The sequence below is a fragment of the Sceloporus occidentalis genome, unplaced genomic scaffold (genome assembly GCF_023333645.1).
Source record: "Sceloporus occidentalis isolate IW3139 unplaced genomic scaffold, rSceOcc1.0.p SCAF_2, whole genome shotgun sequence".
In the NCBI taxonomy this organism is placed as follows: domain Eukaryota; kingdom Metazoa; phylum Chordata; class Lepidosauria; order Squamata; family Phrynosomatidae; genus Sceloporus; species Sceloporus occidentalis.
Window position 1 is genome coordinate 81945349 of NW_028316982.1, and position 23846 is coordinate 81969194.

Here is a 23846-nt window from a genome sequence, read left to right on the forward strand (position 1 = left end):
GGTAGGTTTGATGCTCCTGAAGCTATACAGGATATATTTCTGAGTTGAGGTGCTTCTGCTCTTGCTTTCTGCTCTTGGAACGGCTGACAAGTACATGCATAAACCCTTTGAGGTTGTTGTAGGATGAGGATATGGTAAAAAGCAACCTGCCAAAAAAGGATCATCATCAACAGCTGGGTCTCTGATAATACTGTATTGTGGTTGTGTTTTGCCAGTGTTTGCCTATTAAAAACCTTACCCTTCGAAAAAAGTTTGAACTCCATCATCTTGTATCCAAGGGTCAATTGTTGTCTGTGGTGGTGTCATTGGAAACTGATGTTTAACTGTCCTTACTGTTGGAATTGGACCTCCCAGGCTACCAACCTCTGGAGGCTACTGTGATGATTTCAGGAGAAAGGCAGAGTATACATTCAGTCAGTCAATCAATCAGTGATAGATTTCTGGGCAGTAATTTCATTGATGTCGCTTTTGCAATTAAACACAGCGTTCTAAAGAAGATTAAACCTTAATTTTTGCCCATTGAGGTGCCTTAAGTCCAATCATGAAAGGAGCACTTGGTCTTCAGTATAGTCCAGACAGTTCATTTCCTCCTTGTGTTTTGGACCTGCTAAAATGACCCGCCAATTTCTTTGAGGTCTTGCACTCTAATTTTCAATTTTCTTTACAACTCCAAGTGGATGAGACCTCTTGTCAAGGTTGCCCTCCATTGGCAGCCACTATCATGAGAACTATTCCAGCCTCCTCCTTGAGCCTAAGGAAGTACTGTTCAGTAATTTCTAGGACTTCTTCATCCCTCTGCAGGCCATGTGACTGAATCTTTGATCCGATACCTGGGATACCTCTGTTCCCTTGTTGGAAACTACTTCCTGCCTTCCACCCCTCTCACCCCTGAAGGATTTAATGGATAAGAATCTCAGACCAGAACTTATGGTAGTTGTGTTTCTGCCTTCCCAGTCCAGCAAACCCATGCTTTTCGTCAAAAGGAACTCCAGAGAACAGCATCTTCATAATGAATATTAATAGCAGCCTTCTTGTTAGATGGCTTGAAAATAAATTAGCTGAAAAATCTTTTCAGTCTGTTTTGACAGCTAGAGTGAAAAAGAAGGCTGTCTTCTGCATTTGCTTTTTGTCTGCAGTTTTCTTGACTATAAAACATGTTAGTTTTAACATAGATCAGTGGTTCCCAACCTTCCTAATGCTGCGATCCTTTAATACAGTTCCTCATGCTGTGGTGACCCAAACCCATGAAATTATTTTCGTTGCTACTTCATAACTGTAATTAAATAGGTGTTTTCCAATGGTCTTAGGTGACCCCCTTGAAAGGGTCATTCGACCCACAAAGGGGTCCCAACCCAAAAGTTGGGAACCACTGACATAGATTCTGTAGCCTTCCTGGGGAAAGTTGGTAATCTAGGAACAAATAAGTTGCCTTATCAATCAGATCAATGGTCTGTCTAACCCAGTACTGTCAACACATACTGGCAGAGGCTTTCAAGGGTTCCAGGCAGGACTTTTTGAAGCTTTATTTGATAATGCAAGTGACGGGACCTCCTTCTGCATGCAAAGGAAGTACACTTCACTTGAACCGCATCTCCTTTTTCTTTCTCCTCCCTCCTTAACTGTCATCCTTTGGCCTGTGAGGGAGAGAATAGGCTGGCCCAGCTCCATCAGGGCTAGCCTGAAGAAAGAGGCTCCTCCCTCCATAACTGTCATCCTTCAGCCTGTGAGGGAGAGAATAGGCTGGCCCAGCTCCATCAGGGCTAGCCTGAAGATAGAGTGCCCTCCCTCTTTAACTGTCATCATTCAGCCTGTGAGGGAGAAAATAGGCTGGCACAGCTCCATCAGGGCTAGCCTGAAGAAGAAGTGCCCTCCCTCCAGTCCATCTACCTTGGTCCAGGCCTCAGAGGGAGAGAAGAATGCTGGACCTGATCCCCTTCCCCACCACCATTGCCTTCTCCTTTTGTGTTGTGTCTTTTTAGATTGTAAGCCTGAGGGCAGGGAACCGTCTATTATCCCCCCTCTGTTGTAAGCCACCCGGATTCCCAGTGATTGGGAGGCATATAAATAAATCCTATTATTATTATTATTATTATTATTATTAGATGAGAGAGGCTACCTTTCCTTATGTCATGCACAAAAGTAAGGGTTTAATGAGAAAAAAATTAGTTATGTAGGTACATCCTGAAAGTGACTAGTGTTGTAAATATCTTGTCTCTGGATTCTGTAAAATATTAGCCCTGGGGCTTGGGGTGGGAACCAGTATGTACTGAGGCTGGCGTGCAGAACAGTTTACAATGCATGTTTGCTTGCCAGTTTTGTGCTGTTTCTATGAAAGATCCCTCCCAATTTGCCTGGCACAGTACCATCACTTTATGTGAATGACTATTGTCTATGTTTTTTTTAATTAAACAGTCATACTAAACCAGAGTGGGCTTGTTAGCAATAAAAGCACATAATGCTGATCACTTGCAGATGTGTTGTGGATTTGGGGGCACAATGAATGAGAAATTACCTCTTTGTTTGCTTGGCATACTGTCTTGCCTCCACAAATGTGAGAAATGTTTTGATGAGCTGAAATAATTATACCACAATAGGATTGTCAATGGGGAAAATCTGTAAAGCTAGCTGAAAAAGGAGGGATGTTTCTGGTACCTTCACACAGTGATTCAGAGTGCATCAGTTTTTACTGCAGTAGGCAGTGCAGGAAAGAAAAGGGAAAAAACCCTTTGAAAATGTATTTATTGAAATGCTCATCCAGTCACAGGCTGGGAAAGTGGGGAAGAGATACTCACAGTCCTACTTGCACCAGGAGCCACCACTGCATGATTCATCAGTGAATGCCTTAATTATGTCAGTCTAGATATTCCTGTCTTGCTTACTGCAGAAACAGGATTACCTGTCCTTTTGAGCCAATAGGAAGGGCTGGTCTTAGTAAATACTTCATATAAAGTGTTGCCTGGTGCATCTGGTGAGAACTTGAGCATTACTCAAAAGATTTTAGGTTTTGAAGGGGGCAATGTTGCTAACTGTGTAGGGTCAAATTTAGAGGGGAAAGCTGAGTGGGAGGACTAGAGAGAACTGAACTGTCCTGCTAGCCTATTAATACTGCAAGGACAAACATTCAGGCAAAATAATAGGTTATGTGTTTTTGGAACTTATTTATTTGCATCTATATCATGGAATCAGCAGTGCAGTGCCTGTAGTAATGCACACCTGCACATTTATTGGAATTGATTCTGACTTGGGTGGTTGTGCTGGGAACCTATTTATGAGGATTTTAAATTTTATTTTACAGTATTGCTATGCTAGTACACAAACCACTGTTTCCTGGGAGCAGTTCTGCTGAAGTCAGTTGGAACTAACCCAGAATTAAGAGACGTGAAGGCTGTCATTTGCTTTCAGGAATCTCAGCTGCTACTGATGAAAAAACATGTGAGAAGTACCTTGAAACAACATCATATTTTTAGTCCATAGCCTGTGGGCCATATATGGGCCACCAGAAGCTCCTTGAGTAGTCATTATTGATGCAGTACATACATTACATCTCAGTCATTGCTACATCACATGGTCAGGACGATTCATCCCTCCATGTTCCGAGAGTCATCCTCCATTTTCATGCAGATTTTGGCCTTCTCACTTGTCCACCAGGCAGTTATTTGGTGGAGCATTCTTCTTGCAGATTTGGTGGATGCGTATGACTTTACCTGCACAACCTGTTTGAAAATAGCATTGGGTTCATACTAGTCAAAAGCAGTAGTCACTTGGGAGGGATGCGGGGGGTGCTGGTTGCACCAGGTGACACTACAGATGGGGGTGCCACTCAGTAGGCCCCCCGCCCCATCCCTGCCACATTCCACTGACAGCAAGGATCCAGGCTGAGCACGCGCGCACGCCTGGCACCTCCTTGCCACCGCCCGTTTCTCAGAAGAGGCAGAGGTGAGAAGGACTACTGGAAGGCATGCGTGCTTCTATGGGCTTCTTGCCGCCTCCCCTTTCTCCTCTGAGGAGAAGGACGCGGTGGCAAGGACTACTGGGAGGTGTGCACGCTTCTCTAGGGTCCTTGCTGCCACCCCTTTCTCCTCTGAGGAGAAGGACGCGGTGGCAAGGACTACTGGGAGGTGTGCACGCTTGTCTAGGGTCCTTGCTGCCACCCCTTTCTCCTCTGAGGAGAAGGAGGCAGTGGCAAAGACCACTGGGAGGTGTGCACGCTTCTCTAGGGTCCTTGCTGCTCTCCCTTTCTTTCTGAGGAGAAGGGGGCAGCGGCAAAGACAGGGGCTGTGTCAGGGAGAGGTGCAGGCGCATGCTCGGGCTGATCAAGCCTGTGCCCACGCCTTCCTCCTCTGAAGCCCCACCCACCACACCAGGTGACACTAGCGGCAGGGATGCCACTGGCCAATAGGGTGCAAGAGCAAAGTCATTCCTGTTGTCCTGTGCCCTGACACTAGAAGAGCGGGATTGAGTTTCAAAGATCCTTCTCATCCCAGCTATGCTATTGTAGGTCCTTTCATATTGGAAAGTGTGATGCCATCTCCATCCCAGTATCCTTACCCAAAATTGTTGGGATAGGAATGGGTATTCAGGATGTGCGTGCATTTGTGTGCATGTGCAAACTTGGTTGCCTGCCAAATGTCAAATTGCAAAGATTGCCTGTGTTCTCCTGACAGATTGGAAGCATACAAAAAGATGGAAAATAACAACCAACCTGTAGATGAAAACTTAATTCAGATAATTAATAACAATTACTGTTATGAAAGATAAACTTTGCATTCACCCGTGAGAAAAAGGGGCATAGTAACTATCCTGAATAGCCACGTTACAGCTTAATTTTTAGATTGGGGCCCACATGAAGCCTGTGGGTCTCACTCTCCCCACCCCTTCCTTCATATTAGCAGTACAAATTAATCTGAGGCTTGAAAATTACAAAATTGAGAAATTAAAGCAATGCAATGGAACCACATGGATTTCAGTGGGAGAGCAAGTTCTTACAAATTTGTGACTGAAAGATAAATTAAAACCAGCATTAAACTAGCATCTTTCAGTGATAAACCAGAGAGCTCAGTGGCTTGGATATTGATGTCTGGTCAGGTTTGGCTTTGGACCAAGGTTGCTGTTAGTCAGTGTTAATGGAGCTGCATCTTACATGAAAATCTGTGATAATGTGCATTCTTTCAATTAGTTTACAAAACCATATTAATAAATCTTATCTTTCAGGTTGGTACAGAGGGTACACTTTAAGGAAAAAATCAAAAAAAGTAAGTATTTTGTTTCCCTTGTAACAATTTCATTGTAACGTTTTTCTTAGGTTGTTGTCTTAGGTATTTCATAGCAGTTGTTCAAGAGATTCCATTCCCTTTTGAAACTTGTAATTGAAAGATAAATTAGAAACTTTTGTGAAAAAAGTGGCTAATGTTGTTGTCAATAGTGGTTTCATGGTTTTTGCTTTTTTTGTTTTTGGTTAATGCAGTGCATTAACTCAGAAAATTAATCTGCTTCTTGAAAAGCAATAAAAGCACACTGGTACTTCACATTTTTTAAATTCCAGAAATAACTGTTGATTTTTTGCGTGTGCATCTGTTGAGTGTTTATAGAAGTAGATTGGGAGAAGAATAAGTCAAAACTTGTAGTAACTTTGGATTGTTATTTTATTAATATTTTTTGTATTTAAGTAGCCTGTAAAGAATGTTGCATAAGTATTAAAATGTTGGTCATCGAAATGGGAGGAAATGTTTATTTATTTATTTGGATTTATATCCTGCCCTTCTCTAAAGATGGGATTCAAGGCGGCTTACAATAACTTTAAAAAGACAACGCTAAAACATTAGTTCACAACAGATAAAAAATTAAATAATATTATTAAACTGATATAAGAACAGTGAAATACACCTAAAACATAATTTGTAGTCAAAGATTAAAAAATATAGCACACCACTTTACACACACACTACTACTCCCTAATTAAAATTCAATGGCCAGCCTGAATAAAAACATTTTACCTCGATTTCCCCATTGATAGATATATTCCACTGTTACTCCACTCCTTATATAATAATAACAATTTTAAGCCTCTACAGTGTACCAATCCTGTTTATTTGACAAAACCTAAAATTGATTCTTCTACTTTGGGCAGGGGTGGGGCTATGCACTGTGAATGGCAGGGAAAACTGTACTCGGAAAGTAAACATGAGTATAATTAGAAATGTTATCGCAGTATTAAAACATGATTGTAAAGAATATACAAATGACAAATCATGCAAATATATAAAAAGAACACTGTGGTAGATTATAACACATACACAAAGGAAGGGGGAGAAACAAAACTCACAATGTATAACATAGAACAGAGGAAAAAAACTTAACCAGAAAACTTGGAGAAAAACAAATCATTAAACTTGATGATGGCAAAGACACAATAAAAAAATAATCCATGATCTGTAGAATGTTTGATCATAATCTACAGCGGTTCAGTCTGTGAGACAGGCTTCAATTCCAAAGATATATTAGCTCCAGTTCAAAGTAGTTGCAGCCCAGAAATATATAAGAACCGGCCTGAATCCACAAAAATATATGGCCACTCCCAGGACTTTTGAATAGTTCTTTGGATTTGTCCTAGCCTGATTACCTTTATAGTTCAACCACACTAGTTTAAGAAAATTAAGCATATTATTGGCTTAAAAGTGGTATTATTTGAACATCTTAATGAATAATCCTTATTTCTGCATATATGAGCCTCATTCTCATGGAGTTCCCACTCCTTTTACTGCATAACCATGGGAGACAAACTGGAAATTGAACACCACAAACTGTAACCCATTTTCAGTGTGGTTAAGTTAAACAAGCCAGATTCATAAGATCATTGAAGTTTGCTTGTTTCAGCTTAACATAATGAAGACTAAACACAGTTTGGAGTTCAGATAGAGCGATAAATTGTGGTTAACTTCTGGTCTCCTCTCTGCAGCCACAAGGAAGGGGAAACAAATAGTGTAGAAGGCCAAGGTTTCTGACATAACAATAAATCATTGGCCTAAATCCAGCTGCTAGTCTAACTAAAGCAGACCAAGGATTTACATAAGAGCTTTATTACTCAACAGTTGATGCAGTGGATCTGGCTTAATTAGGACTAGCAGATACATTTACTCTTTGGTCTGAACTGTTCAGTTCTAATTAAAATAGTAGCAAATTCTTCCAAAGTTCTTCTCATGGCTGTGCAGAAAAGGCTTACACTTGTGTTCTCATTCTTGTAATGAGAACTTATCTTTTTATAGTTACATCTGCAGACATTTTTCGGCATTATTGAAGCATTGAATCTAGGTATCTGGATCAAACAGGCATTTAAAGATATTTCAGTATTTATTTATATTGTTAATTGTTAGATGAATACAATGTTAAGCCGTATTAACAGAAAATGAATCTTAATTATGATATCTTATCTTGTGAAATCTTAATCTTTATCAGACGTGGAGCAAAAACAGCAACAATAAATTATTTTTTTCATCTTAAAGGGCATATTTCCAGCTTCCTATATACAGCTGAAAGAAGCAATTGTTGAAGGAAAAGGGTAATTTTTTTCTTCTTAAAAGTTAATAATGAAAATATCTGCATGATTTTTTTTTTGCACTTATTAAAATAAATGTAGAAAATGAAATTTCTTTTTTCTTTCCAAGACTATGGCAGGACAAGGGAATATGAAAAGATAAGATAAATAGACAATTAAGACTTCTGTTTTGTGCAGGACTTAGATAAATCTTTAAGTTGTTTTTGGTTTTCTCCTCTGTTGTGCTTCACAGACAAGACACATTATCTGTCAATCAGTTTTACCTAAGGAGGAAAGCCAGTCCCACCTGCCGAATTCTGTCCTGCCTCTGCTTAACTCAGGACAGGTCTTTAATGTCAGGGATGATGGGAGTTGTAGCTCTTCACCTCTGGCTCTAACTCACCACCTTGTTATGCAGCGGAGCTGATCAGCTTTGATCAGTGGTTAGTGCTTTTCTCTAAAGCAGCAGAGTTTCAGAGAATAGGCTGAAGACCCTGACAAACTCTCCAAGCCTTCTCACTCTTCTTCCTCAGATGTCTCCAAACTTCTCCAGGATCCTGCTGGCTCTTGTATCTTCCTCAAGACACCAGACAACTCAGTAGTTTTATACAAAAGATCTACTTTATTCTACTATATACAAAATACTATATGCCCTACAAATTACAATCTCCAATATCTCCAAACTACTCCAACTACCCACAAAATACATTGGCAATCATAGCAATCATTATAGCCATTGTTAAACACCACCCACTTAGTCACTTTCCACCCAGTGGGCGTGTACACTCATTTTGATTGGTTAACATAGTTCAACCCATACTTAAGGATTTCATCATTTCACCTTGTACACTTAATGAATCTCAGGTGTTTCCAATTGTACATTCTATAATTCTGTCCTTGACATTCAAGACTTCTAAATTACATTAGCTTTTTCACCTGTGTGGCTTCTTAATTGCTCTTGCTTAGTCACTGTGACTTTCACATACATGTTTTATTTCTTCTACTGTATGTCCCATGTTGCATTTTCCTTAACATTTAAAACTCCGTCTGATTCTTTCATTTTTGCTGGCTTTGCAGTTAATTTTTCTGTAGAGATTCTTGCCTGAACAGTTCCATCCTAATGGGTAGGTCTGTTTCGGTGTCCCTGGCTGCTGACTGATGTGATCGTGTTTTCCTGATTGTTTATCACCTTAATGGCGATAGTTTAGTTGAGGGAAATAGCCAATGTTCACAGCTCTGACTTTTCCTCTCATGAGGAGGAGGTGACAGAGAGTGTGGAGGACACAAAATCACATGCTAAGGATTCAGACCAGCTGGATTTCTCTGTGGGTCCTGAGGCAGGTACTGGTGTGGCTGTGGAAGCTGTTGAGGAGAGTGTGGTAGCTCTGACCAGGAGTACAGTATTAGACCTTCCCTCTTCCATTGGTGATTAATGGGCAGAAACTCCCCCATGAGTTGTGTACCTGGATTTCACTGATTGCAAAGCCGATGGTGATGGAGTTGGGTTCAAGGAGGGTGTGTGGGCAGTGGTCTGCTCTCCCTGTCTGCCAACAGGGCAGGAAGGATGTCTGGAGTTTCATAGCTTTGTGATCAACAAGGAAAAGAGCTGTTTGAAGCTGGTTCAACATTTACAGTATCTGGGAACCATTATAGATATGTCTCTAGGGTCTTTTTGCCAGAACACAGGAGGATGAAAGTCCAATTTCTTCATCATACTCTTCATTAGTATATTAGGTCAGTGTGCATCACAGCTAATGGTTTTACCCAAGCTGTTGAGCTGATGGTGGGTTGTTTAGACTCAGTTCCAGGGCCCGATTTTTCTGAGGGAACTTCAAAGGTGTCTTCTCTTCTATCAGGACAAGATTGCTCAGTCGTTTTAGGTAGGTTTGATGCCTCACCTCTCTCCAACAATGAGATTTTCTCTGCATTGGTGGCTGACAGGTGTTGATGGAAGGGATGCCCATTTGGGACCTGAGGAGAATAGTGGTTGTGACTGATGCCAGTTTGCTGGATTGGGGAGCACACTGCAATGGACAGATGGCACTGGGTCTGTGGTCTCCTGGCATGAAGATACACAGTGTCAGCTGACTGGAGGCGATGTAGATGCTCCTTGCTCTGCAGTCAGACCTTCAGGGCAGGCATTTGTTGATTTGGATGGACAACATGATCACCAAAGCCCATATGAACAAACAAGGAGAAATACAGTTGTGTGCTCTGATTCATGAGGCATCTCATTTGATGCGATGGGGGGCATTTATGAGAGTATTTGTTGGAATATTATATTTATAGAAGAATATTGATGGTACAAGAAAGTGTATTTGAGAGAAGAAAGTGGGGAAGACAGAGTAACTGGATGTGGAGCAAGAAAAAGGTTTTAGGAAAAGGTTGATGAGATTTTAGGCAATAAGTCTGATGTGTTGTAAAGCAGGGGTGAAAATCATGCCACCTTGCAGATGTTGCTATAGTGTAACTTTCAGATAACTAGTTAGGGCTGCTGGGAGTTGCAGTTTTCCAGCATTTGAAGGCAACACATTTAATTCTCAGTGGAATTCTGAGTGTTCAAAGTGGATATTTGTGGTTCAAATCAAACCTCTGCACATTTGGGTCAAGAGAAACAGGTAACATGTACTCCTGTGTGTGAGGAACTGCTCCCCACTGCACATAGAGGAACTTTATAGCCACTTTGGGGCAACACTCAGATCACAGTTACTTAAAGCCCTCACAAGCAAGAATACATATCACCTGATTCTCTAGACCCAAATGGTCAGACGTTTGACTTGAACCACCAAATGCTATAATATGTAGAGGAACTAGAGCCAGTATGGCGTAGTGATTTGAGTTTAGACTATGACTATAGAGACCAGGGTTCACTTTCCTGCGTGGCCATGAAATCCACTGGGTGAGATTGAGCAAGTCACATGTTCTCAGCCTCAGAGGAAGGCAATGGCAAACTCTCGCTGAACAATATCTTGCCAAGAAAACCCCATGATAGGTTTACCTTAGGGTTGACATAAGCTGGAAACAACTTGAGTGCATACAACAAACAGCATAGAGAAATTGTTTGCTCCCCACTAGCACATATAGGTGAAGAGTACTATATTTTCTTAAGGGAATAATTCAGACTTGATATAAATACTTCAGGGAAAGGAACACAAGTTGCTTTCCTTGCATTTTATAATTACCCTTCCATTAAAAATGCATATTATCTTTGCCTGTTTCAGATTTTCAAAGTCACCACATTTAACTCTTTGGTCTTTTAATCTGTTTCACCCCCAACAGAACAAAGATGGATAGAGTATCTGCTACCCTCCCACTGAGATATATTATGAAGTACATTTTCTAAATCATAAATCCTTCATTCAACCTTATTTTGCCAGGTCTTTATTTTTCTGCATTGAAGGGGAGCTCTATTTCCATTTCAGATGGTGTTTTATATTTTTTGTTGTCCTTGGATCTCAACTTGCAGAATGTTCGGGTTATTTACAAACAAAATGTGATAGCAACAATTCAGGGGTCAGTTCTTCTGGCTGCATCTTGAAAATTAGAAAGATGATACTTGAAAAGAAGTAAACACCAAATGTAAATGTACTATTCCTTTGTGACTGGTTTATTTTTATGCCCTTTAAACATATGTAAATTATGAAAGTGCTGATAATTTGATTACTGTATAAGGGCACCTTCCTGACTGATTGCAAAACTCTTTTACTTAAAGCTGTACTTCTGACATAACTGTGTAGTATTTTTGTTGGACAATCCTTGGACAGTGAATTATGTGAAAGTAATAATTTAGAAGCATGAGGACTAAGGACTTGCAAAATAGTTTTGTTTTTTTTTGTCTTCAAGCTAGCAATGCTTGAGATTGTACAGTGTCCCTTGTAGTTCCATCTGAAACTTGGGCTGTATCTGCACTGCAAAAATAATCCAGGTTGACACCACTTTAACTGCCATGGTTCAGTGCTATGGAATTCTTAAATCTGTAGCTTTGTGAGGTATTTAGCCTTTTTTGTCAGAGAGATCTGGTTCCGCAACAAATTATACATTCTCAGAATTCCATAGGATTGAGACATGGAAGTTACAGTGATGTCAACTTCGATTATTTCTGCAATGTAGATGCAGCCTTAGTTTGCTTTCTGTTTAAGAATATGAAATAATTAATGTAACTTGAATATATCCATTTTTAATCTTTGCAAATGTATTTTGTGCAAAGTATGATTTAGAACTGATAATTCAAAAAGTATAGTAGGAGTTGTCTTGAATAGAATAATTAAATGTTATTATCTTCAGATGATTCATGCAGAGATAATATAATAAAAAGTCTTATCTGTTTTATTTTTATGTCATTTTTTGGCTATATCAATTACTTACATGTCCCAAATTCTTAGGCAACATGAAACTGTTATACCTAGTGAACTCCCACTCATTCAGGAGGTTACAACTACACTACGGGAATGGTCCACAATATGGCGACAGCTTTATATTGTAAGTACAACAGGCTTTCTAAAAGTGTTGCATTTGAATTACAGCATTCCCCTTGGTCCTTGACATTTTGTATGGTTTAGCTCATAAATTGGTCAATCTAAAGATAAAAGTTGAGGAAACGTCAGTTGTTGTAGGGATGTGCTTCAGGGATAGACAAATGCTTTGCATATTAAACTGCCAGGTTCAATTCTGGACATTTTGTGTGCGTGCTTGTGAAAAAGGCAATTTGGGCAACAAGACTGTGAAGGATCTTCAAGCTAGATTCATCTACTCCTGTAAGAACCAAAAGGTCCTAGGCTAATTTGTAAATTTGATTTTCTTTCTTATCCCGATATCCATAATAACAGGGAATTAAAGTTTTCATCTTTGTTGTTCTCTGTGAAAAATGGCTTGATTTTTATTATACAGTACCATACCTTCAAAAAGACCCTGATCTATCAGACTTCATGTGTAGAGTTCCTTCAATCTTTCTTCTGCAATTTTCACTTCTTGATCTTTGTGTCCAGTTGTATGTGATTTGATCAGATATTTTCTCCCATTTTCACTTGAGGTGGATGGACTGAATCTAGGGACAGTCACTTTCTCTCTCCTTTTTTCTGTCTGTTTGGCACTGTCAGAGTTCACATTGTTGATTTATTTAGCATATCCATGCAGTTGGCTGAGCTTGCTTGCATGAATGTAACATCCTACTGTCTGGATCAGGTCCAGGGCCCAAAACACACTGCAGAAATAATACAGTGATATCACTTTAACTGCCCTGGCTCGGTGCTAGGGAATTCTGGATTTCACTCTTGTGAGACATTTAGGCTTCTCTGCCACAGAGCTCTGGTGCCACAGTCAACTACAGTTCCCAGGATTCCCTAGCACTGAGCCAGGGCGGTTAAAATGATCTCAAACTGAATTATTTCTGTGGTGTGTTTTTGACTTAAAATACTCATCTCTTTCTGATTCTGGTTTCATGGGAGGCTCTTAGGTTGCTGGGCAAGTCTGGGGCTGCTGGGGCTGGGGGACAATCCCTGCACTTGGCACCTACTTTCTGAAAGTCTTGTAGTGCAGGGGAAACTGTCCTTTCTCTAGCAGAAAAAAAGGCTGTGTGTGTGTAGAAATTAAACAATTTTTTGAATTACATTTGTAGGGTAGCTAAAGAGTAGCAATTATCTATTTCAAAAATAAGAGTAAAACTTAAGAAAAGAACAAAACCAGTCATCATACCAAAATTTGATCTAAACAATATTTCAACAGAATTTATTGGCAATATAAGGAACAGATTTGAACTACTGAGCACAATAGTCCAGGAACCTTCGAGGTGACATTGCAATGGGATTCAAGCAACCACTTTATACCACACGGAGATTTCACCTGTTTTGCTGACTGGCGTTTTATTCACCGAGCCCGACTGAATGTTGTGCCTCTCAATGGCCCTGTTAAAACTGGCAACCACGATAAATGTTGCGTTGTTGTGGCCATTCAAACGAGACACTTCTATATGTGCTCTGTAACTGTCCTCCACACTCAACAGCCTGGAAACATTGGCACGATGCTGTGATGAATTGACTGGACAAAGCTGTCCCAGCTTCACTGGGCCCCATCTCTCTAAATTGAACTGTGCCTGGGACAGATAGTCAGCTGAGTCCTGACATAGTAATCACAGATGAAGATCACAAGAAGATTACTATTGTAGATGTCATCATCCCATTTGAAAACAGGAAGCCAGCCATGAGGGAGGCCAGAGAACGTAACATCAAAAGTACACCCCTCTGACTGATGTTCTGAGACAAAAGGGGTATGAGGTCTCTGTCCATGCATTGCTTGTTGGAGCCCTGGGTACCTGGGATCCAGCAAATGAACCTGTGCTGAGAGTTTGTGGAGTGGAAAAGCACTATGCAAAACTCATGCACAAGCTAATGGTGTCAGATACCATTAGATGGTCCAGAGACATTTACATTGAGCACATCTCGGGACATTGTCAGTATGAGGAACCAACTGCAATTTTGGTAGAGAAGGAACTGTGATCTTTTATTCTTCTTTTTCTCCCCTCCCCCCTCTTCTTTCCTCTCTCCCCATTCTCATTTCCTTTCTTACATTTCTTTTTCTCTTTTTCTTTCCTTTTATGGTATGCAACTGTTTGGCTATATTAGTGATTTCCATCAGTGATTTAAAAGTAAAGGATATATATTTTGGTCTCTATCTATTTAAAATATGTTTTAATAATTTAACACATCCTACTTTGTATCTAACTTCTTTATTATGATATTACTATATATTTTTATGTGTAATTGCATTCTTTGGACTTGATAGGTATTACTTACTGTTTTATGTTAAATTGTATTTCTAAATATGGTAAGAAGCCAGGGACATAATAAAAGAAGAATGCAGATAGACACTTACAGTAGTCAAAAAGGAGAAGAAACCATGGATGTCAGATAAAATGCTACAAGTAGTAAAAGAAAGAAGAGAAGCAAAACAAAAGGGAGACTGGAAAAATCTCAGAACCATGAATGCTACAGTTCAATGAATGGTACTTATAGATAAAGACAAATACTACAACGATCAATGCAGAGAGATAGAGGACAACAACAAAAAGGGAAGAACAAGAGACTTATTCCACAAGATCTGGGGAATCAAAGGGAAATTCAAACCAAGGTCCGGGACACTCTGTGACAATAAGAATAACATAATTCAAGATCAGGAAGGAATAAAAAGATGCTGGATGTAGTACACAGAAGAGCTATATAAAAGGGATAACATAATGAATGACATATGGATCAAAGAGTCATATGAAGATGAACCCTAAATTCTAAAAACAGAGGTAGAAGCTACAATTAGAGAAAGACTGCAGCAACTATTGGAAAATAGCTCTAATCTTTCATGCAAACAAAATCATGTTCAAAATTCAGCAACATAGACTCCAACCATACATGGAGAGAGAAATCCCAGAGGTGCAAGCAAGATTCAGGAAAGAAAGAGGCACTAGGGACCACATTGCAAACATAAGTTGGCTAATGGAATGCACCACGGAATTCCAAAAGAAAATCAGCATGTACTTTATAGACTGTAGCAAGGCCTTTGACTGCATAGGTCACGAAGGACTATGAAGCACCCTTAAAGACATGGAAGTGCCAACATATCTGATAGTCCTAATGAGGAATCTTTATACTCGGGACAGCAGGCCACTGCCAGGACAGAACACAGAGAAACAGAATGGTTCCCAATTGGCAAAGGGGTTATATAAAGCTGCAACCTCTCACCCTATCTGTTCAACCTGTAGGCAGAACATATTATATGAAAAGCAGGATTGGACACAGAAGAAGGAGGAGCGAAAACACAAGGAAGGAATATCAACAATCTCACAGCCGAAACCATACTACTAGCTGAAAGCATCACAGACTTGGAACAAATACTAAAGAAGATCAAGGAGGAAAGTGCAAAGGCAGGTTTATTGTTGAACATAAAGAAAACAGAAATAACGACCACAGAAAATTTACACAGATTCAACCTAGACAATGAGGAAATAGAAATAGTAAAAGAATTTTCATACTTGGGATCAAATGTTGATCAGAGTGGGGACTGCAGTCAAGAAATCAAAGGAAGACTAAGGGCTGCTATGAGAGAACTAGAAAATATCCTAAAATGTAAAGACATACAACTGAGCATGAAAGTTAGAATTGTACAAGTCATTGTATTCCCTATTGCCATGTATGGATGTGAGAACTGGATAGTTAAGAAAGTGGATAGGAAGAGAATTAATTCATTCGAGATGTGGTGCTGGAGAAGAGTGCTGAGGTTACCATGGACATCCATGAAGTCAAACAAATGAGTCCTAGAGCAGATCAAACCTGAAATTTCTCTGGAAGCCGAGATGACTAGACTGAGGCCACATCATGAGGAGGCACAAGTCACTGGAAAAAACAATAATGCTATGAAAGTTGGAGGGAAGCAGAAAGAGAGGAAATCCACATGGTAGATGGATGGACTCTACTAAGGAGGTCATGGATATGAATTTGTAGGACCTGAGCAGAACAGTGGAGCATAAGGAGTCATGGAGATGTTTCATCTACAGGGTCGCCATGGGTAGAGATCAACTTGAGGGTGGATAACAACAACAAAGAGTAGCACACATACACATTCATTCTAGATCAGTTGTTCCCAAATTTGGTCCTCCAGGTATTTTGTACCTCAGCTCTCAGAATTCCTGATGGTTGGCAAAGGTGGCTGGGGCTTCTGGGAACTGAAGTCCAAAAGAACCTTGAAGATCAGAGTTTTGGAATCACTGTTCTAGATTATAAAAAAAAGTTTATTAACTAAAAAGTGAATCAATTTTAAATAAAAGGGAGAAAATCAAAGGCTGATAGTACTGTAATGTAAGCCTTTCCTTTATAATTTCTCTCCAGTGTCTCTTCAGATGCAATTCAAAATACCTTATTGTGGGTTCTTGCTCGTAGCCTTCTTTAGTAAATCCAAAGAAGGGATGTAAGATCAAATACATCAGTTATAACAAGAGTAGCCCATTGGAATGAATGGAACATGTTAGTGACAACTAATTTAATTCCCAATTATTTCAGCAGTCTGCTTAACACTGGATTTATCCCATTGCTATTCTTGTTGTTGCTATTCTTGTTGTTGTTGTTGTTGTTGTTAACCAATTCTTTGATTCTTGGATTCCATTTAGGCCATTCAGTTTTTTCAAATTCATTTGCTGTGTTTTATAAGGAGCATAGAACAATATTTTATCCTCTCAATAGTGTAGAAATTGGGCTGGTTTGCGGGAGTGATGATACAGTGAAGCTCAAAGCTGAGTGCTATTTGTGAGTCTATCTCCAACATTCTAGCTTCTTTTACAATATGGGCAGTCTAATATACTCTCCTGAAAGCTATGAAAGAAGAGAACTAATGTGTTGTTTTCCTATCTTACAGCAAGATAACAGAGAAATGTTCCATAATGTAAGGCACATGATATATGATCTTATTGAATGGAGATCACAAATACTTTCTGGAACCCTACCCCAGGATGAGCTCAAGGAAATGAAAAAGAAAGTCACTGCCAAGATTGATTATGGAAACAGGTTTGTTATGGCTACTGTAAAATGTTTCACTCTCCTCTCTTCTCCTCTCTTCCCTTATCTTCTTTCTGCCTTTCTTTTTCTCACGTAAGATTCAAAGCTGGCACTTAAAATAATATGCTATAGCAGTGATGGCAAACCTTTTAGACTGAGTGCCCAAACTGCAACCCAACACCCATTTATTTATTGCACAGTACTGTGTCCCTCTGGCTTTCTAATAATGGACTTTGGTGAACTCTGTGTTGGGTGACAGCGCACATGCCCACAGAGAGAGGCCTCTGATTGCTGCCTCTGGCACGCATGCCATAGGTGCGCCACCATTGTGCTATAGTGTGGAGAGATGCTATTCTGTATACCATCCAGCTGTCCATTCAGTTTAGGCTACTTCTGGGATTCTCCATGCCTGCTGACACTAGGTTATTTCCACCCCAGCATGCTGGGAGCATGTGCTGTTTTTGTTGATCTGTTTTATTTTTTTCCCTCCTTCCCCACTGTCTTCATGGGCCAAATACAACAGCCTCTCCCCATTCCCTTTGTGGGAGCCTGAATGGCATGTAGCCAAAGCCCAGTTCTGTGCAGCCAGATCAGATGATGGCCAGCCAATTCACCATCAGAACCAGGTTTTATCCCTCTTACTGGGGGTATTTTTTTAAAAAGTCCCTGTTTGCTCTGGATCTTCTGGGAACAGTCAGAGCCCACATTTTCAAGCCATGGGCATTCTGCTAAACCACTCAGCACATTTACTGCTGCTCCCAGTAGCTTGCTATGAGTTCAGAATGAGGCACCTAGCCATGTGACTTGCTAGGTGCCTTGTTTTGATCTCGGAATGAAGTGTCCTGCAGCAGCAGTCACACTGGGTAGCTCAGTGGGATGCATGTGTGCAGCCACCCAGCTTTACAATGGAGGGCTTTGCAATGGAGGAATGTTAGGACAGCTCTGGTACCAGGATAATCTCGGCTGTCCTACTGTGGTGCAGACTGGGCCTGAGACAACCTTGGGTTTACCATGAACACTTTAATAGCTTCCTTATGTTTCTTGGTAGGTTTAGTTTGGCTACTTGGCTGCCACAATTTAGCACCTGAGCTTAATAGTGTATATGATACAGTGTGTGCACAATAGTACACATTATTAATTCAGCATCATGTTTTTTTCTGCCTCTTTAAGAAGTTAGGATTTTGAAGACAAAAACAAATATTTCTCTTGGCTGTAATACAAGCCATCTTCCTCCCATATTTTATGGTTGAAATGACAATTTCATTGAAGCAAATTTAATGCTAGTGTAGTGCTCAGTCTTTCCTCTTCTCCATTGTTTCAGGATACCTGGTTGTACTGTTTTTAGTATCACATGTTTGTTCTTTTAATACTGATCTGTTGCTTTATTCTGTTTTTAAAAAATCTCAAACCACAATTTTTTTTTAGCAATGCTGGTGATAGTTTTGCGACACACAGATCCTAGCCAATTAGCACTTTCTATAACCAGTTCCTGCTGCAAATAATAAAGAGTTGACATGTTCAGAACTTAAAAGACAACATCAGTGTTAGGACAGAATAGGTTTAACTTCACATGTACAGATTAGGATGAGCCTCTGGCTTCCATGTGTTCCCCTTAAGACCACCACCTCTTTTGCAGCTGGGAGGAAAAATTCTGAAGTTTTTCTTCTACCTTTAGTTGTCCACAGTTTGCTGTGCCACTGAAACCTGAGATTGTGGGTAACACAGTGTTGCTTAGTTTCAGCCCATAAATGTTAAAAAAAACACACTTTGAATTTGGCAGGTGTAAAACAATGTGTAATTTATACTAATCACAGTTGAAATATTATGGCAAATCAAAGTTTTAAAAAAGCTGAAGTATCCAAAACTCTTGCATCTCGTTGTTCAGGAAGAGAACAGTGAATGCACTTATAACTGTGGCCTTGTATACATAGGTGTTTTATTCCAAATTTCCCCTGGGGTTGCTGCTTCTTGCTTATGCAATGCAAGGCCAAAACCCCAAGTTGTTCTGAGGTCAGAATGAGATGCACAGGGTTGATAGTGTGATTGAGCACTTTGTTCTGACCTCAGCAGCGGTGCTGGGCAGTGAATGGGAACACATGGGAAGGAAGTCATTTAAAATCTATAAAGTCCTTCTTAAATTTCCATGCTTGAGTGGTGACTCTAGTGACTATAAACATAATAAAATATGTTGCAAAATATGTCCAGAAAGGAAGAAGTTTAATATTCATAATATAATCAATTTGGCTGACCAGGATCAACAGTTCTCTAAGCAATTTCTTTCTCCCCCCCCTTTTTTTTTCTTTGGCATATCATAAATGGGACTGTTAAAGAAAATTTGATGTCCATATTTAATTTCGGCCATATCATTACAGTGATGGCTAATGTTTTTGGGGCCATGCACCCAAAATAAAAACTTTTATGGCACAGGGTAGCACCCAGTGCCGGGGGTAGGACTTCTGCCCACTGGGGGTGGGACTTCTGCCCTTTGATGGCAGGCCTTCTGGGGCAGGGCATCTCCCCCGCCTTTTCCCTGGCCTCCAGCTGACTCTGAGAGACAGCTAAAAGCCGGGGAAGGTCTGGGAGGGGGGGCGATGGGTGCATGCTGGTTCCTCCTGCCCTTCTCCCAACCCCCAGCTGAGACACAACTGGAAGCTGGGAAAGGTCGCTCAGGGGGAGGAGGAATAGGCACGTGTCCGTTCCTGTCCCTCTGGAGGTAGCTGGGGGCCAAGAAAGCAGAGGAGCAACATGCTTATGCTGATCACTCTTCCTCCCCCTGCCCTTTTCATGTCCCCCATCTATCTCCGAAAGACAGCTGAAGGCTGGAAAACGTCTGGGAGGAGGAGCAATGGGCGCACACCCCAGAAACCTTTTCCCAGCTTCCCATTCTCTCAGAGAGGCCGCTGGAAGCCAGGAGAAGCAAGGGAGGAGGAGCCAGAGGCATGCACCTGTGGCTCTTTCTCCCCAGCGCCATTTTCTTGCTCCCAGCTGTTTCCAAAAGATAGCTGAAGGTTGGGAAATGGCAGGGAGGAGGAGCAACGGGCATGGGCACTTCTATTCCTCCTCCTCCTTGACCCGTATCAGGTGAAATGGCGCTGTGTGCCACCTGTGGCATGCGTGCCATAGGTTTGCCATCATGGGCATATGAATAGATGAAGTTGTGCATTTTGAATTCATTTTGCAACTACAAACAGAGTAAGATTTGCAGAATTATTTATACTTCGTTTTGGGCCACTAAACCAAATTCATTTTATAATGATCTAATTTAAAAGCTTTGGATTATAGAAGTGAGTTTCAAGCTGTATTCTAGGGAATCCCTTGGTTCATCAGAAATTGTTGGTAAGCCTCAGTAAGATTATTGGTAAGGTGGACAAGCTTTCCTCAGTTTGCCTCTTGCTATAGATCAGTGGTCCCCAAACCTTTTTGAGCTACTGCCCCCTTTCCTTTTGGGCTACAACCCTAGTGCCTCCCAGTGCATATTTTTTTGATATTAGGTCTGCTGTGCTCCATGTAGTCATGATGGTCACATGACTATAGAATCGTCCCTGATAATACTGGCTCTCTTTTTCCTAGAGAGGAGGGACTCTCAATCCTTCATCAGGGCAGAGAAAAGCGCAGCTGGTGTGTTTGTAGAGGGTTTACAGAGGCCACATGCTCTGGACTGGAGACTGATGTGGGCTGGAAAGGGAGAGGTTTTAACTACAGGAGCCACTTTAAGACAAAGAACTCTTTCCAAGAATCAAGCACAGATACTCAATACCCAGAGACATGTCTTCCCCACACAGCTTGACGTGTCCACTGTTCCACAAAAAAATGGTTTTTTCTGCTACCTTTTTTCTCAGCCTGTCTGATGAAAGAAAGCAGGAGAAGCAATGAACTCCAACCTGCCATCCAAGTCCCAGCAAAGCTCACAAAGGCCCTGTCCAGATGGGCCCTTTGCGGCATGTCCACGACGTGCTAGGGTTGCCTAGGGGAGGCCTAGGGCAACCATAGCACGTCATACACGCGCCGCAGTTGCCCAGCACCATACATATGGCACGCGCAACGATTACGTCGCAGCCGCGCAGCCTCTAAGCAGCGCTGTGCAGCTGTGATGTAACTGCGCCATCTTTGGTGCTTTGCGGCACCGCAAACAGGAGCCACTTTGGGGAGCTCCTTCTTTGCTGCGCAGTTGTGCCGCACAATTTGTATGCAGCAGAGAGAGGTGCCGAGGAGGTGCCTTTTTTTGGCGGTCTGTACCCCGCCAAAGCTTAGCAGGGCCCCAAATTTGAAAGCTCCTTTTTGCCACCACTTCTCCCCTGCCACCATGGGCTCTAACTTTTGCTCCAGTCTGTCTCAAAATGATGTTACTCTGAGTCACAGAAGTAATGCCCTGTGTCCCAGCCTTGCACAAGTTTCCCAATTGCCTACTGGCAAAAGATGCCAGTAAGGGAGTGAGCTCACATGGGCAGGTAAAGAGTGGGAGACACCATCATACAAAATGATCAGCAAGGCTGTGTGGTGGTTTTCTGGGGACCATGAAAAGAAGTTTAATGTAATTCTCATACCCACCATGGTCCTACAGACTGCTGGTTCACCTTATATTTCCTGCATACCAATACTTTAACTGAAGACCACCCTGCCACCCCCTTTCCCCCTCACTGCCCCCTACTGCCCCCTTTCTACCTCACTGCCCCCCTGGATCCTTCCACTGCCCCCAGGGTGTACCGCCCACTTTGGGAATAATTGCTATAGATCTTCCTCAACAATACAGAAGTGTCCTACATGAACAGTGTGTTTTAGAACACATTTTATGCTTCAGTTTTCTGGCAGATGATTCAGGGTTCCTTTGATATAAGCTGATGGAGAAAGCCTTCCCCTCAAGGCAGGTTTGGACACAATTATAATGTGGAATTCTGAATGTTCGATATGTTTTGGAATGATTTCATTCATGGGGGGAGTGAAAGTTCTGCTGGAAATGTTTTTCTCCCTAGGTCTTTTATTAGGGTTTTTGGCACGATTGTCTCTTGGAAAATCAGCTGGATATACTATATAATAAGAATAATTTCTGCCTCTCCATCTTCATTAACAGCAGCGATTATGAAAAACCTCACTAAAATCATTATGTTATGGAACAGTTATAGTCAAAGATGTGGATTGTTCTACACATACAATTCAGCAGATGTTGTCAATATTATTTGCTGGTAATTTTATTTTGCCATCTGGATAAGGAACTGACTATTCAACCTCCAAATGCAAAATGATCAGACATTATAGAACATCCTGTACTGTATCTTTATTCATTGTTGTTTTGATGGACTGCTGAAATGATTGCAGTGTTCTCTTTAGAGCTGGGAAGAAAACTGAATTTAGATCTCTGAGTAAAATGTGGACCATAAAAGAATGCAATTTGTATTTCAGTGAAATTGTGTAATGTATTTTACCTTTAATGAAACAAAAATGAATTTTTCAGAACAGACATTAAAAATTCTACATGCAAACATTCATTTAATATGCATTCAGTAAATACCTGGTGGATTTCTTAAAACAACTTTGTTTTGTCTCCCCTTCATTTTCTGAAATATTGGTAAAGATAGCTCTTTAGTTTTATTTTCTGAAAGAAAAGTAAAATGTTTATGTAATTATTATTAAAATTAGTATTATTAAAATGAATAGTGCTGTCATTATGCAAGGGATCCTAGAAATTACTATAAGGAAGTTTCATGTATATGGGGCTATTTGATAAAATCAGTTACCTTACCTGGTAATTTCATGAAGAACTTAATAAGGAATGATGGATAAAACTGTTTTAGAAGATGAGAAGTTATTACATTTTAAATTATTTTTGTTTTTGTTTAGTTTCCTTTGTCGTAAGCAAAGCAAATCTGCAGCTGTTTGGAAACAGCTAATTATCTGCATAGTTAAACTTTTTTTTTCTATTTGATTTCCTGGAACCACCTCCAATAGAGTCTGCTTTCTCTGCCCCCTTTCAGGTATTTGGGGGGTTTAGCTCTTTTCTATTTTGGCCTGGAGGATTGTCATCATATAGCAGTATCTCATGGAAGAAATACTGCAATCTAATTCTCGAATGACTGTCAGCACACGGCCTCTGGCTGCTCTGTCCCTGATTGCGCTCGGACCACGGTGCCCACATGGGCTGCTTCCAAAGCGGGTGACCACTGCAGTCTCAAGCAGGCTGCCAGCAGGAGCAGATTTGATCTGCTCCTAAAAGCTCCGACTTTTGCCCCATAAGAGGAGCCTCCGCAAAGCTTCCGGCTGCTTTGGGGATGTGCATCATCCAAACGTCATGCCCCCCAAAGTGGCCAGAAGCCACTTTATTTGGCTCTGCATTTGAGGCCTATGCTTTCTCATTCTCTAGGAAGCTTCTAGAAGGCAAAATACAGAATTTCTGCATATATAATGCAGATTATTGTCATTGGTCAATTCTTTTCTTGTCTGGTCAGTAGACCAGATTTATCTGTCTCTCTTTGTTGACCATCAGTTTGGCTTTACCCATGTTTGGTTTGACATGGAAAAATGGTTAGACTTCACCCCCGCTTAGCGTGAGCAGCTGCATTCTGCTCTCGATTTAAATTGGGGCACTCTTGGAGTTCTAACCCTTACCACATCTCCTTTCCCTTTTTCTTCTACCATCTTTTCAATTTAATTTACTTTTTGTAGTGATGTCTCTGTTTCTCATAGTGCTTGTAACTAAAAACAAAACAAAAGTAAAAATATTGATAATAGAAAAAAAATTGGGACATCCCAGGATGCCTTCATAGATTGGATCTATCAAACTGTACTGC

At 40.8% G+C, this 23846-nt stretch overlaps 1 protein-coding gene across 1 annotated transcript in view; it reads left to right on the forward strand.

The window, feature by feature from the left end:
- Positions 1-23846, forward strand: part of DOCK1 (dedicator of cytokinesis 1) — a 502791-nt gene that overhangs the window by 82384 nt on the left and 396561 nt on the right. The window contains exons 3-6 of the mRNA XM_089510135.1: positions 5212-5252; positions 7500-7555; positions 11914-12010; positions 16925-17073. Of these exons, the coding sequence (XP_089366261.1) occupies positions 5212-5252; positions 7500-7555; positions 11914-12010; positions 16925-17073 (343 nt within the window). The remainder of the gene's footprint in view (positions 1-5211; positions 5253-7499; positions 7556-11913; positions 12011-16924; positions 17074-23846) is intronic.